General features: G+C 38.9%; 1 protein-coding gene across 1 annotated transcript; it reads right to left on the bottom strand.

Moving 5' to 3' along the window:
• Positions 1-769: 769 nt before the first annotated feature.
• LOC142174632 (uncharacterized) lies at positions 770-2,494 on the bottom strand. The gene is made up of 3 exons (XM_075240463.1): positions 2,353-2,494; positions 1,442-2,166; positions 770-1,303 (listed from the first exon to the last, which is right to left on the bottom strand). The coding sequence occupies exons 1-3, from the start codon at positions 2,492-2,494 to the stop codon at positions 770-772; spliced, it is 1,401 nt and encodes a 466-aa protein (XP_075096564.1).
• Between the last annotated feature and the right edge of the window lie 12,282 nt (positions 2,495-14,776).

Here is a 14,776-nt window from a genome sequence, read left to right as displayed (position 1 = left end):
CAGTGATACCTCGAACCTTGTAAGGTCATTCCCAATTTGGACTCAACTTTCCTGCATTGGTTGCTCTTGTGGATTGAAAAACTTTCTTGAGTATGTAGTCCCCAATCTTGAAGTATCTAAGATGAGCTTTCCGATTGTAATATCACTCAATAATTTGTTTTTGTGCAGCCATCCTTATCAAAGTTGTTTCTCTCCTTTCTTCAAGCAGATCGAGATTTACCTGCATCTCCTCCTCATTTGACTCTTCGGTTGCTTGGGTGTACCTAGTACTTGGCTCTCCTATTTCAACTAGAATTAAGGCTTCAACACCGTACACAAGTGAAAATGGTGTCTCTCCCGTACTTGTTTTTGATGTTGTTCTGTAAGCCCACAGGACTCCGAGTAACACTTCTGGCCGTTTACATTTTGATTCCTCTAGTCTTTTATTCAAGTTATTAATAATAACTTTATTTGTCGATTCAGCTTTTCCATTGGCCACGGGATGATAAGGTGGTAAAGTAATCCTTTTAATTTTCCAACTTTAAAAGAATTCTGTGATTTGCGCACCTATGAACTGTGGGCCATTATCGCACATGATTTCTTTTGGAACTCCAAACTGGCATATAATGTTTCGCCAAATGAAATCTCTGAGTTCTTTTTCTTGTACCTGTTTGAAGGCATCTGCTTCCACCCACTTAGTAAAATAATCAGTGAGCACTAACAGAAATCGTACCTTGCCTTTGGCTTGTGGTAATGGACCCACGATATCCATCTCCCACTTCATAAAAGGTCACAGTGCAACAACCGGATGTAATAACTCGACCAGTCGATGCATGTTGTTACCATATTTTTGGCACTTGTCATATTTAGCCACAAAATTTTCTGCCTCTTCTTCCATTTTTGGCCAGTAATACCTTGCTCTAATTAAAGTCTTTACCAAGGACCTTCCTCCAGCATGATTTCCACAATGCCCTTCATGTACTTCTCTCATCATGTACTCCATTTGAGAAGGTTCGAGACACCTTGCTAGAGGGCCACCGAACATTTTTCGATATAAATTGCCTTGATCCAAACAGTAGCGGGCAGCCTTTTGACGAAGTGCTTGAGCCTTTTTCTTATCTTCAGGTAGTATTCTGTACTGCAAAAAATTGACAATCTCGTTTCTCCAATCCCAAGTTAAATTATTGAAATTTACTTCGTTTTTATCTTGGTCGAGTGCCAAATGAAACAAATGTATTACAGAAGAATTCTCTTCAATTGTCACTTCTGCAGCGGATGCAAGATTAGCTAACACGTCTGCTTCGACATTTTCGTCTCTTGGTATCTGCACAATTTTCCAAGTTCGGAATTGTCTAATAAAATTTCATGCCTTTTCCAAATATTGCTACATCATTGCCTCTCTAGCTATATAAGTCCCCTACATTTGATTAACTACGAGTTGCGAGTCACTTTTGATTATGACCTGCTCTATTCCGAGCTCCCGTGCCAATTCTAAACCTACAATCACAACTTCATATTCCGCTTCATTATTAGTAATAGAATGGCATTTTATAGCTTGTCGTATAGTCTCTCCTGTATGTGGAATTAGGACAATTCTTAAACCCGCTCCTTTTACATTTGAAGAGCCATCAGTAAACAGGGTCCAAGTACCTGGATTAGACTCGTTAAAGACTTGCAGTTCTTTTTTCGCTTCTGTTACCATGCATGATCTTAAGTCTGCCACGAAATCTGCTAAAACTTGTGATTTTGTTGCAGTTCTAGGTTGATATGTTATGTCATATTCACTTAGTTCTATCGCCCATTTAGCTAACCTAGCTAATAACACTTGCTTATGCAATATATTACATAAAGGGTAAGCAGCTACTACAGAGATATGATGATATTGAAAATAAGGCCTTAATTTTCTAGATGCCATAATTAACGTTAAAGCTAGTTTTTCTAGATGAGGATATCGAGTTTCAGCATCCAATAAAGTCTTGCTAACATAATAAATTGGAGATTTTTTACCTCTGTCCTCTCGAACTAATACGGCACTTACCGCCACTTCTAAAACAGCGAGGTAGATGAGTAGCTTTTCCCTATCCTTTGGTTTAGCCAACAAGGGTGGATTTGACAAGTATGATTTTAAATTTTTGAGCGCTTGGTGACATTCTTCAATCCATTCAAATTGACTTTGCTTTTTCAAAACTGAAAAGAACTTAAAGCTTTTCTCCAAAGATTTAGAAATAAATCTTCCCAACGCAGCTATCCTACCTGTTAACCTCTGCACTTCTTTTTTGCTCGTGAGTATATCCAGTATTTATTCAATAGCTTTAATCTGCACGGGATTTACTTCAATTCCACGGTTAGAAATAAGGAAACCGAAGAATTTACCTGACGACACGCCAAATGCACATTTCTCGGGATTCAACTTCATATTGAATTTGTAGAGAATCTGAAATGAATCTGACAGATATTGAATATGATCCCCTGCCTGTTGTGATTTGACTAGCATATCATCGATATAAATCTCCATGGTTTTTTCTAGATGTTCTTGAAAAATCTTAGTCACTAATCTTTGGTATGTGGCTCCTGCATTCTTTAGGCCAAAAGGCATAACTTTATAACAGTAAGTCCCCCTGTCTGTAATAAAGGAAGTTTTTTCCTTATTTGAAGGATCCATTTTTATTTGATTATATCCCGAATAGGCATCTAAAAACCTTAATAGTTTGTGTCCTGTAGTAACATCAATTAGTTAATCTATGTGTGGTAATGGAAAAGAATCTTTAGGGCAAGTTTTATTTAAATCAGTATAGTCTACACAAACTCGCCACTTACCATTCTTTTTGGGCACCACCATAGTATTAGCTAGCCAATTAGGAAATTTTACCTCGCAGATATACCCGATTTTTAAGAGATTTTGTACCTCATTCTGAATCACCTGATTCTTAAAGGACTGTTGATTCTTTTTCTTTATTTGACAGGTAGATATGTTGGATCTTCATTCATCTATGGGTCATTACCTCCGGTGGTATAGCTATCATATCTGAATGCGACCAAGTAAAGCAATCTACATTAGCTTTTAAAAATACAATTAACTTACTTTTCATCTCCGGGCTGAGGTTGGTTCTAATGTAGACTTTTCTGTCCGGCCAACGTACAAATAATACCACAGCTTCCAGTTCCTTGATTGTTGTTTTGATGTTTTCATTTTCTTCTGGTTCTTGGATAGTATCAGGCCTTGAGTCTACATCTGTTTGTCCATCTACAGTTAAGGCTTGTGTTGCTAAATCCTCAACTGAATTCTGCAATTGCTATTTTTCATCTGTAACATCGCTTTTCACGCTTGAATTTGCCACTGAGTTAATGCTTCGGGAAGCCGGTTGATCACCACGGATTTGTCTTAATCCCCATTGTGAAGGAAACTTGATAACCTGATGTAGAGTATACAGAACAACATCCATTTCGTGAATCCATGGTCTGTCGAGAATCATATTGCACGTTATGTCCATATCTATCACTTGAAATTTGGTATCTTTAAATACTCCTTTTGCGTGTTATCTCCCCTTTTGTTACAATGCTTGAGTTGTCAAAACCAGACAAGGTCCGTGCTTTAGGTACCAATTTATCATCGGTTTGTTTCTCATTTACCACTCTTAACAGAATGATATTTATAGAACTACCTGGATCAATCAAAAATCATTTTATGTTAGTATCATGTACAAGTAGAGATATTACCAGTGCATCATTGTGTGGGATCAACACGCCATTTGCATCTGCATTATCAAATGTTATACTATCTTCTTCCAAAACTTGATGAACTCGCTTCCCGGGGGTGACTGATTTTTGACACATTCTTTGCTGCCGTATATGTTACACCATTGACCTCCTCCCCTACACTTATGACATTAGCCGTTCTCTTTGGTGATGAAGGTTTTGTTGGCTCCTGCCTATTCTTCTTATATGCTTGCTTACCCTTCTCACTAAATAATTCAGTTAAATAACCTTATTTTAATAGGTGCTCTACTTCACCTTGTAGTAGTTTGAAATCTGCTATTTTATGACCATGATTGCTGTGAAACTCGCATAAAAAATTGGGGTTTGTCCTGTTTGGGTTTGATCTCATTTATTTTGGTCACCACACTTTATCTCCCATGCTTCTTAAAACAACTACCAGCTCGGATGTGCTAACATTAAAACTGTAACCTCTAATTTTCGCCTTTGAACTTCTGGCATTGTCTCACATATCTCTCTTATCTCGTTCCTTTCCGAATCGAGACGACAAACCCAAATCTCTATCCTTTGACCTGGAATCATGCCTTGGGTTTTCTTGTTTTGAATGTGAATCCCTTCCTGCTGGTCCCATATAAGTTTCGTACCTATTTTTACCGGACCTTTTTTCAGTTTCTGGCCGCCTTGAACTTACCCTTTCATCTCCCCGGGATTGTGTGATGGTGTCTTCTTCTATCCGCAACTTTGTGTTATACCTGTAGTAAACATCATTCCAAGTTGTTGTGGGAAATTCTCGTAAACTCTCTTTGAGTCTCCCCGTGGCTTCCGAGCTTTTTTCATTTAAATAACTAGCAAATGCCATAGCCTCTCAATTGTCAGGTACATGTGGCAACATCATCCTTTCACGCTGGAATCTGTCTACGAATTCCCTGAGTAGCTCTGTATCTCCTTTTTTTATTTTGAAAATGTCTTCCATCCTTTATTCAACTTTTTGAGCTCACGAGTGTGCTTTTGTAAATGAATCTGCAAGATCAACAAAAGAATCAATGGAATTTTCAAGTAAAAGAGAATACCATGTTAGTGCTCCCTTCGTGAGTGTTTCACTAAATATTTTGACCAATACTGATTCAATATCTTGCTTGGTCAAGTTGTTTCCCTTCACGCTAGTTGTAAATGCAAATACGTGATCTCATGGATCAGTTGTCCCATCATACTTTGGGATATCAAGCATCTTGAACATTTTTAGAATAGGCAAAGGAGCGGCACTTGGCTTCCAATGTTGTTGAGAATATTTTTCCATATCTACTCATTTGATTACAGGTGGCACACTAGGTATTTGCTTTATGCGATCTCTCTGCTCCTTGATTTGCTTCTGCAAGGTTAGTACTAAACTTTGTAAATCAGAATTAACAGGGATACCTGACCCTCCATCGCGAGATTCGCTGGGAGTTCCTCCGCTGCCTGAATTAGAGAGTCCTGAGCGGGGATTTTCTATGGTTGCGGTGTTGTTTGGAGGTGGAGTTGGTGGTACAGTTGGCAACCTATTGACAAAAGCTTGAAGAGCATTGTTGACCTGTTCGGCGACTAATTACTTCAATTTTGCATCAATAGCTTAATCGTTCTCATGCTGGTCATTCATATTCGATTCAGATCTGTCAGGTGTCCCTTCTCGTGATTGTCAATAAGAGTTTCGTGGTAAAGGGAGTGGAGTTCCATCTCCTTGTTGATTTTGCTGATTCAACTAATGTTGCTGATTTTGTTGGTTTTGTAGGTTCTGTTGGTTATTATCGTTGACGTTCGACATAATCTTTTGGCAGAAGAATTGATTTGGAAAGTAAAATGATTATCAGATTTCTGGTAACGAAACCAATTTGTTTAACCAAAAAATAGGAATTTCAATCAAAGCTTAATTTTAGAAGTACTCGGGTTACTGATAATCAAGAAAAGGAATATTTTTGCAATGAGAAAGGAAAATTAGAACAAGAAATAGCAAAGCAATCAGTATAAAGCAAAAGTAAATAGGTGTATTCCAATAATAATCAGAACGTATCCATACAAATGACATTTCTCTTCCTTTTATAGCTATTTCTAAGTACAACGTCTCTTCCCTCTCATAATCGAGTTATTATGAGTATTTAATGACATTAATGAAATGTTATAATTGGAAATCGTAACTGTTTTGTGAAGATTCAATAACGTTTCTAGTCATTCATGCTCATTAATTGAAGATTAACGAATCTGTACTTTTTGCTGTCTTGATTCACTCCACCGGTGTCTCTTCAAATTACAAAGAGACTCGAGCAACCGCTTCTTCTTGTCTCTTAGACGTTTTACTTGTACCTATTAAGACCCGTATCTCTGTAAGTACTCTTCTCCAGCTGTCACTTTTTTAATGATCCACGTATTTTGCCATGTCAGCCACATAATTAATTCCACGTGTAATATTTATTTTTCTCAATACACACATGGCACTAACATTTTGCCCACCTGGCATGCCACATGAAAATAAACAAACCATAACTAGTTGATCTCTAAGAAGCAAAAGGAACTACTAACATTTAATCATTGTTGGAAGAGTTTTTTTAATTAAATAGAACTTAACTGCTGGATTTAAAAGTGGACAGGTATTTGTGCACTACACAGCTGGAGAGACATATACCATACTAGAAGGGAGCCTATTCTGAAAGGGGTGGGGTAAATTAGCTTCGGGGCAATGAGCTGGCATGCCACGCCGTCAAATTTTAGTGCCACGTGAGATTGAGATTCACCTTGGATAACCTTAATGGATGAGGGTGATAGAATATAAGGGTCCACCAAACTATAAAGATAAACAGGTTCTCTATCAGTTCTACTATAACACACGCACACTGCAGTAAGCAGATGACAAGCGAAATTTTATGTGAAAAATTCCCAGCTCATTGGGATTAAAAACCACGACCTACCCTTGTAGGTTTTCAACTTCACTACTGGGTAACTTTTAGATTACAACCTATGCAATCTAGGAATTAACCTCTTAATCTCTCACTAACTTGTAATACTCTATTACAAGCCATATTGTAATAACTCTATTACAAAGACTTAACCACAAAGGTTTAAGGTTTACAAAGAGTTTCCTACAAAATACTTATGGTACTTTACAACTCGACTAACTCTAGCCAAGACTCAAACACAAAGGTTTAAGGTTTACAAATAATTTCCTACAGAATACTTCTAAACAAGCTAAGTAAAATTTACAATTGAAGAACTAACACAAAGTTACAACTCTACTAAAGACATACAAAGACTTGATATGGGAACTGGTCCGTAGCAGCGTCGTACTTTATTCTTGATGCACTGAAGAATCGTTTTTCTTGATGATCAATCACTTGAAGTGCTTGAGTAAATTCTCTAGTGTTCAAGTGAATCTAAGCAAGGTAGGTAAAAAGTCTTCCACATAAAGTAGACTGCTGCACTGTTCCTGTACTGTAGCGTGTGCATGCAGCAAGTTTTCCAGTTGTAGAGTTGACTTCATACAGTCACCTCGAAACGTGGTAGGGACATATTCCCTCAGCTGTTCCTTAGACTCTACAGAGTTGAACCATATCCCAAGCTGGACTCTTGTGATCTTAAGGTCTTGACAATATGTAGCAGGTTCCTTATCTGGTTCATGATAGTAAGTTTGTTAGATAATCAAAACATAAGACAAGGTTCTTGTAACCTATCAATTTTCCCCTTTTTGATGATGACAAACTCATAATTGAAAAACATACAAGGAACTATAAAGAACCAGATAGTGCACCAGGAACCAACGAGAGTTCCGCCTGAATCTATATTTCCCCCTTAATCAGTGCACATCATTATTCAATTTTGTAAAAATCTACCCCCCTTTTGGCATCATAAAAAGCACAAACCAAGTAAAAAGCATAAAAGAAGTCTAGCAGGTTAACTCAAGCCACTTGTGTGCACACAACATGATAGAAAACAGAGATAAAAGAGCAATATCATAAACAACAAAAGGGAAAGACTTGCATTAACCAAATTTGGACTTTTACAAGCTGGAGCAGAATCATTGTTACCATCCACAATTCCAAAACAAAACAAAAAGAAGTACCATAAACAAAAACATCACCAAAACACACTTAAAAGATAGACACTGTAAACTGGACACTGAGGGGACATTTCGTAAGGGACATTGGAGGAAGAGAGCTTTGAGGAAGGAGCAAGGGTTTTGAGGACCAGATCCATGCGAGCATTTGTGGAACATGCTCATCGAGCAGTCTTTCTTCCAGGTCCTCCACCTGTTGCCTGAGCTCAGCATTTTCCTGTGTTAAGCGGGCAACCTTTGAGCTGTGAGAACTACTGGAACTAGGTGCCTCTTGTAGCTGACTGAGCTAACTCTCAAGAATCTCGTTCCTAGCCTTCAACTTCCGGATCTTCTCTATGGCACTATTCTGAGCATTTATCAATTGAGAGATAGTAGATGTGCTTCCAACTCCTCCAACATTGTCAATACACTCACACTCCTCAAGAGTGGTCTTGGAGAATGTTTGCTTTTTAGTTCCTACTTTGGCCTGTCCTAGAGGCACTTTGAAGAACTCGAAGACCTTTGTAAGAAGAAACCCATAAGGTAGCCCATGGTTGCCATCCTTAAAGTTTGCCACCTTTTGCATATGCTCAATCATTATTCCAGGTAGATTGATGGTGGTAAATCCATACAAGGCTTCCATAAGGACCAGGTCATATTTGGATGTAATAGATCTCCTCTCAGCGGGGAAGCATCACTTTGTTAACCATCTCAAAAAGCAACTGATATACTAAACGGAATGCCTTCTTATGCACTCGTTCCCATGCTGGATTGCCTTGTCTTTGACAATGGCATTTTTGAAATTTGATGTGCAAACACTCTGAACAGATGACATCCCTTCAGCCGGAACACCCAGAATTGACCCCAACATGGTAGAGTCCATCACTATGTCCACCCCATTTACCAATGAATAGATTTGATCATCTTCAACTATGAAGAAGTCGGCATAAAAACTCCACACCTCCTCCTCATATACTTTTGGAACATTATTTGTAAACAAATGGGTCCACTGCTGGAAATCATAAATTTTCACCAACTGTCTCATCCCAGCAAGCTCTACAATATCAGGGGAAAATGTGTGCCCCCTGAGTACCTTCTAATTTCTCGACTTCTCTTTCTCAGAACTTAGAGAATCACCAATTTTTACTTTCTTGATGGTACTAGGTTCCTCATCATCATCCACTTTTCTTTTCATTGACTTCCGAATAGACTTTCCCTTTTCCACTGACTTTTTATGCGTATGTTCACCAGAATTTTCCACTTTTTCATCATCAGACTCTCCACCACTCTCTTTCACTATCTTATCACCAGATTTCTCCATACATTTCCCACTAGGAATAGAATCAGCACTCTTGGTTGGACTTTCAACATTTGTAGAAGAGTTTCTTTTGGATTAGGAGTGAGAGTGCTTCTGCCTCGAGGACTTGTGAGTCAAGGAACTAGGTTCCTCTTCTACTTCCTCATCCATATTTACCACATGGACGACCTTTTCATTCACAACTTTTCTATCCTTTACCAGCATTTTCTTTCTTTTACTCCTTTGATTTTTCTTGAGAACAGACTCTAGAGCCTCCTTTTTCTGCAACCGTGTAGTGGGTCGCTTAGGGGTTGGCTCTAGAGCTGACACTAGCTTACTCCTAGCCCTAATAAAACTAGCAATCACCAAATCATCTATGTCTTCTTCACTATCAGGCTGCATCTCAGGCACCACCACATTCAGAGGCTCATCATAGAAGTGGGGAGAAAGAGCAGGATCAACACTGACCTAGGGATATGACCCCTGACCTGGATCCTCAGCGGAGGGATCTGGTTCTTCATTTGGTACCCCAGTAGCATCATCTTGGGCCAGTTGTTCAAATGGCACAAGTGCTCCCCTTTCTTCTGTGGACTGAGGATCTTCTGCCCTGAGATTCAGACCCTTCCCCACCTTCCTCTACAACAACCCTTTCTGAAGCGATGGAAATCATATTTTCTATTCCCTTATTTCTTGTGATTCCATGGAAATTTCAACAAATGGAGGAGTGATACCTGTAGAATTGCAATATGTCATGGTTGTCTTAGCCTTTTCATCACTAATCACTGGATTTTCACTAGAGAGCTCTTCCATGGAGAGAGTTGATCTTTCCTGATTTATCCTTGAACTAAATCATGTTGTTCACTATATTTGACTGATGAGACTGGAGGAGGACAAGCATTCTCAGACTTTCTCGGAGTCAACTTCTCGCAACTTTGATAAGAAACAGAATCTGAGTGGGTAAGAAAGGGAGTAGAGTGTGGAGGAGACTCTGCTTTAGGGTTTGGACTAGGGGTTGTATTGGGTGAGGAGTCTACCGCTGGGGTTCTAACTGGTGTGGAATCAATAAGAGTAATGTCGGGTATACTGGGGTTACATGATTTTCAGACATCGTGAGGTTTTACTCGAAGAGTTTGTGGGTTGAGAAGAGAGAAGACAAAGAGAAGGTTTTGAATTTGGAAGTGAAGGGTTGTGATGTTGATAGACGTATTTATGATGAGGGGCCGGTTCTTAAACGGCGACAATTTTTCTTGGGCTTATTTAGTGTCAGGTAAGATGCTTTAGATGAAAAGACACAACGTAAAGAGACTAACACGCTGATGATGTGGCATTTTTTTGTCCATTTTAAATTGTGTATGAGAGAACAAAGAAGCTACTAACATGTGTCAAGGGAACCAAGTTCCCTGACAGGTTTTGCAACTGTGCATAACCCTATTTACCAGTATGTACTGCATCAGTTGCTCTGTAGTTATCATGCGTGTCTACCTATAACGGCATAGAAATGAGTTAGACTTGGCTAGAAAATACTTTAGCTAATTTTACCTATATGTGACTTTCATAAACAATCATTAGGAACCAGGTCCTCAATTGGGTTTTATCAACCCCGCCTCTTCTTAGAGCTTTGGTGAAAATGTCTGCAACTTGATCTTCAGTGATCAGTGTGCTTGTCCCTCTTATGTTGGACTATATTTTTGGCCATGTTGAGTGCACTTGTATTGTCACATAAGAGTGGTACACAATCAGTGTATACCCCAAGGTCTTCCAATTGTTGCTTGATCCATAGCAATTGAGCACAATAGGAGGCAGCTGCTATATATTCTGGTTCAGCTGGTTAGAGTGCCATTGAATTATGCTTCCTTGTACCCCATGAGAAAAGATAGGATCCCATAGAATGAGCCATTCAGGCTTGCTTTTCTAGGTCTTGTGTTCCTTCAAGATATCTCAAAATTCTTTCAGCAGCCTTCAGATGAGACTCCTTTGGATTTAACTGAAACCTTGCACAGAAACCCACTCTGAACACAATGGGAGTGTTAATGACTTTTGATGCTTCCATGTCAAATATTTTTCAGCAAATTCTTGATGTACTTCTGTTGGCTTATCAATGTTCCAGAATACCCACTTGGCTCTTATGATAGTTTGATCTGCAAGTCAAGGAACCAAGTGACATACCTTGAACTGCATCAACGACTCTATTTTCAGCTTCAGTTGTTGTGATCGTGGGACCAGGTTCTTCTCCAATGGATGGAGAAGTAATTTTATCATCTTTACTAGATTCCTTGACATGACTCATTATATCTGCCTTCATAATTGCCATGTTAATAACTTCACTTGGAACTAGTAAGGATTCTCCATCTTGATCATCATTCCTGTCCCTTTTTAGACGAGTAATCTAGGAAGATTTCTTCATCACTTTTAGCATCAAATTTTCCAAGCTGCTTCTTGCCATTATTGAGAACATAACATTTGCAGCCAAATGTCCTCAAATGAGTCAGCAACTTTTGTGAAGATATTTTTAATCCCTCTATCAATTAATATTGATCGCGCCATATCTTCAAGAGTCCTGTTCTTCCTTCTCACAGCTACATTTTGATGCAGTGTTCTTGGAGCTGAGAATTGGTTAGTAGTCGCACTTTCACTATAGAATTCATCGAATCTGGCATTATCAAACTTTGTCCCATGATCTGATCTGATGCAAGCCACAATTGTTCCCATCTTTACATGTATCTTCTTGACAAAGACCACAAATACTTGAAAAGTCTCATCCTTGGTTCAGAGGAACAAAGTCTAAGTGAACCTGGAGTAGTCATTCACTATCACAAAGATATATCCTGTTCCTCCTCTGCTTGGCACCCACATCGGTCTACATAGATCCATATAATAAAGATCAAGTGGACTTGAGGTGTTGACTTCCTTTTTGGGCTTAAATGAAGATCTGACATGCTTTATTTTTGCACAAGCATCGCACACTTTGTGTTCCTTGAAGCTCCACTTGGGCAGACCGCGAACCAGGTCCTTCTAGACCAGTTTATTCACTAATAAAAAGCTTGCATATCCTAGCCTTCTGTCCCATAGTTCAGCATTATCATAAACATTTCTGAAATGAATTAGATCACCGCTTTGCAGAGACTTAAACACAGCAACATAAATATTCTTGTATCTTTTGGCCACAAACACCACTTTGCCAATCACAAGATTTGTGACTGTGCATATCTTGGACAAAAATTCTACCTTATTTCCCTTGTCACATATCTGAGAAACACTCAAGAGACTGTACTTCATGTTATTGACATAGTACACTTTCTTAATTGAGTGAGTGACTTCACAATCCTTTCAACTCCTAGAATGTATCTCTTTTAGCCATTCCCAAAGGATACACTCCCTCTTTGCAGGATTTTCAGTGAAAGGAAATCGATTGTATTTATAGATATGTGCTTTGAGCAACCACTATCCATGTACCATTTGTATGCTGTTTCCTTTCACTATTCCCTGCACAAGAAAATCAGGAGTTAGACTTAGGAACCCAAACTAGTTTGGGTCCCTTGTAATGAGAAAAGGGGTGAATGAGGGATCTTTTGGTCCATGCAGGCATCATGTGTTTTTTATGTGAGGGACCAGGTCCTCTAGCAGTAGTTACTTTCTCAGCAAAGACTTTATTTCTCTGATAAGACTGAACCCTGGCCTTGCAGTTTTCCTTGAGGTACTCGTTGTTTTCATAGTGGGTACATAGCCAATTGTCGGGTACAGTAATATACTTGTTATGAGGGTTGTAGGGAGTCTTCTCCCTTTGAAACCAAAATTCCCTGCCTGTTGTCACGACTCGGATTTCCCACCCTCGAGAGTCGTGATGGCACCTACTGGTGAAAGCTAGGCAAGCCAAGTTAATCTAATTACTTAACCTTTTCCAATTTTAAACCATTATCAGTGATGAGTAGATATCATGCAAATAGCAAAAATAATTAAGCGGAAAACGAAATCTGATAATTTATCTTAATACAAACTGCGGAAGTCTAAATACAACTCTACCCAAAATTTGTGTCACAGTTTCACAGTCAATCTACGAATACTACATACAAAGTCTGAAAGATAAAAAATACATTGTTTCTGAAATAAGTAAAGAAAATAGGATAGAGGAAAGATAGAAGGTGATGCCAAGACCCGCGGACGCCTGCAGAACTACCTCGGGTCACCTGTTGGACTAAAGGCGACAACCTCACTGTGGTCCAAAGCCTACAACACTAGGATCTGCACAAAAGAGTGTAGAGTGTAGTATCAGCACAACCGACCCCATGTGCTGGTAAGTGTCTAGCCTAACCTCTGTGAAGTAGTGACGAGGCTAGGACCAGACTACCAAATAAACATGTGAAGTTAAATCATATACATCGGAAATATAAAAGTAGGTAATTACAGTTAAAATTTGGGCAGGGGAAACATATTTCGGGGAATAATAGATAACAACAGAATATCAAGAGAATATAAAGAAACCAAAATCCAATTACTAATAAGGATAAGGAATACAAATGCAGAATTCACTTTCATTTCACATCTTGTTGCAGGCGTGCAACCCGATCCCATTTCATATATCTCGTTGCAGGCGTGCAACCCGCTCCCATTTCACATATCTTGTTGTAGGCGTGCAACCCGATCCCATTTCATATATCTCATTGCAGGCGTGCAACCTGCTCCTATTTTATATATCTTGTTGCAGGCGTGCAACCCGATCCCATTTCATATATCTCATTACAGACGTGCAACCTACTCCCATTTCATATATCTTGTTGCATACGTGCAACCCACTCCAATTTCATATATTTTCGTGGTGGCATGCCACCCGTTCCCATTTACAAATCAACGACAATAACAAAAGAATCCCGGCAAGGGAACAATTATATTTAAACAACACCCCGGCAAGGGAACAATAATATCAAGATAACATCCCGGCAAGGGAACAATAATGATAATAACATCCCGGTAAGGGAACAATTATGATAATAACATCTCGGCAAGGGAACAATCATGATAATAACATGTGAAGCGCAATAAACTACGATGGAGTCATAACAATTACAATACAAGACTCACGGGCATGCTTGACACCGACGTATAGATACTCCTCACCATGCCTATATGTCGTACTCCACAATTAACACGTAGCAAATACAACACAACTCCTAATCCCTCAAGCTAAGGTTATACCAAACACTTACCTCGATACTACGAACACAATTCAAGCCTCAACTATCACTTTACCTCTCGATTCCACCACCAATTTGCTCGTATCTAGCCACAAGTTACTTAATTACATCAATAAACGCTAAATGAAACAATGCCAATGCATGAAAATAAGCTTTTCCAAAGTTTTACCCAAAAAGTCAAAAATTGCCCCCGGGCCCAATTGGTCAAAACCCGAGGTTCGAAGCAAAACCCGATTACCCATTCCCCCACTAACCCAAATGTATAATTTGTTTTGAAATTGGACCTCAAATCGAGGTCCAAATCCCCAATTTTTGAAAAACTTAGGTTCTACCCAAAACACCCAATTTCCCCCATGAAAATCATTGATTTTGAGTTGAAATCATGTGAAAAGATGTTAATGATTGAAGGAAACGAATTAAAATTGACTTACAATCGATTTGGAAGAAAAGTTGTCTTTGAAAAATCCTCCAAGAGTGTTTTGGTTTTGAAAGAGTGTGAAAAATGAAAGATTTTCGGCTAAGTTATAAAATTGCAGG

This window comes from Nicotiana tabacum, chromosome 20, assembly GCF_000715075.1.
Source record: "Nicotiana tabacum cultivar K326 chromosome 20, ASM71507v2, whole genome shotgun sequence".
NCBI lineage: Eukaryota > Viridiplantae > Streptophyta > Magnoliopsida > Solanales > Solanaceae > Nicotiana > Nicotiana tabacum.
This window is presented reverse-complemented; position numbering and strand designations above follow the sequence as displayed.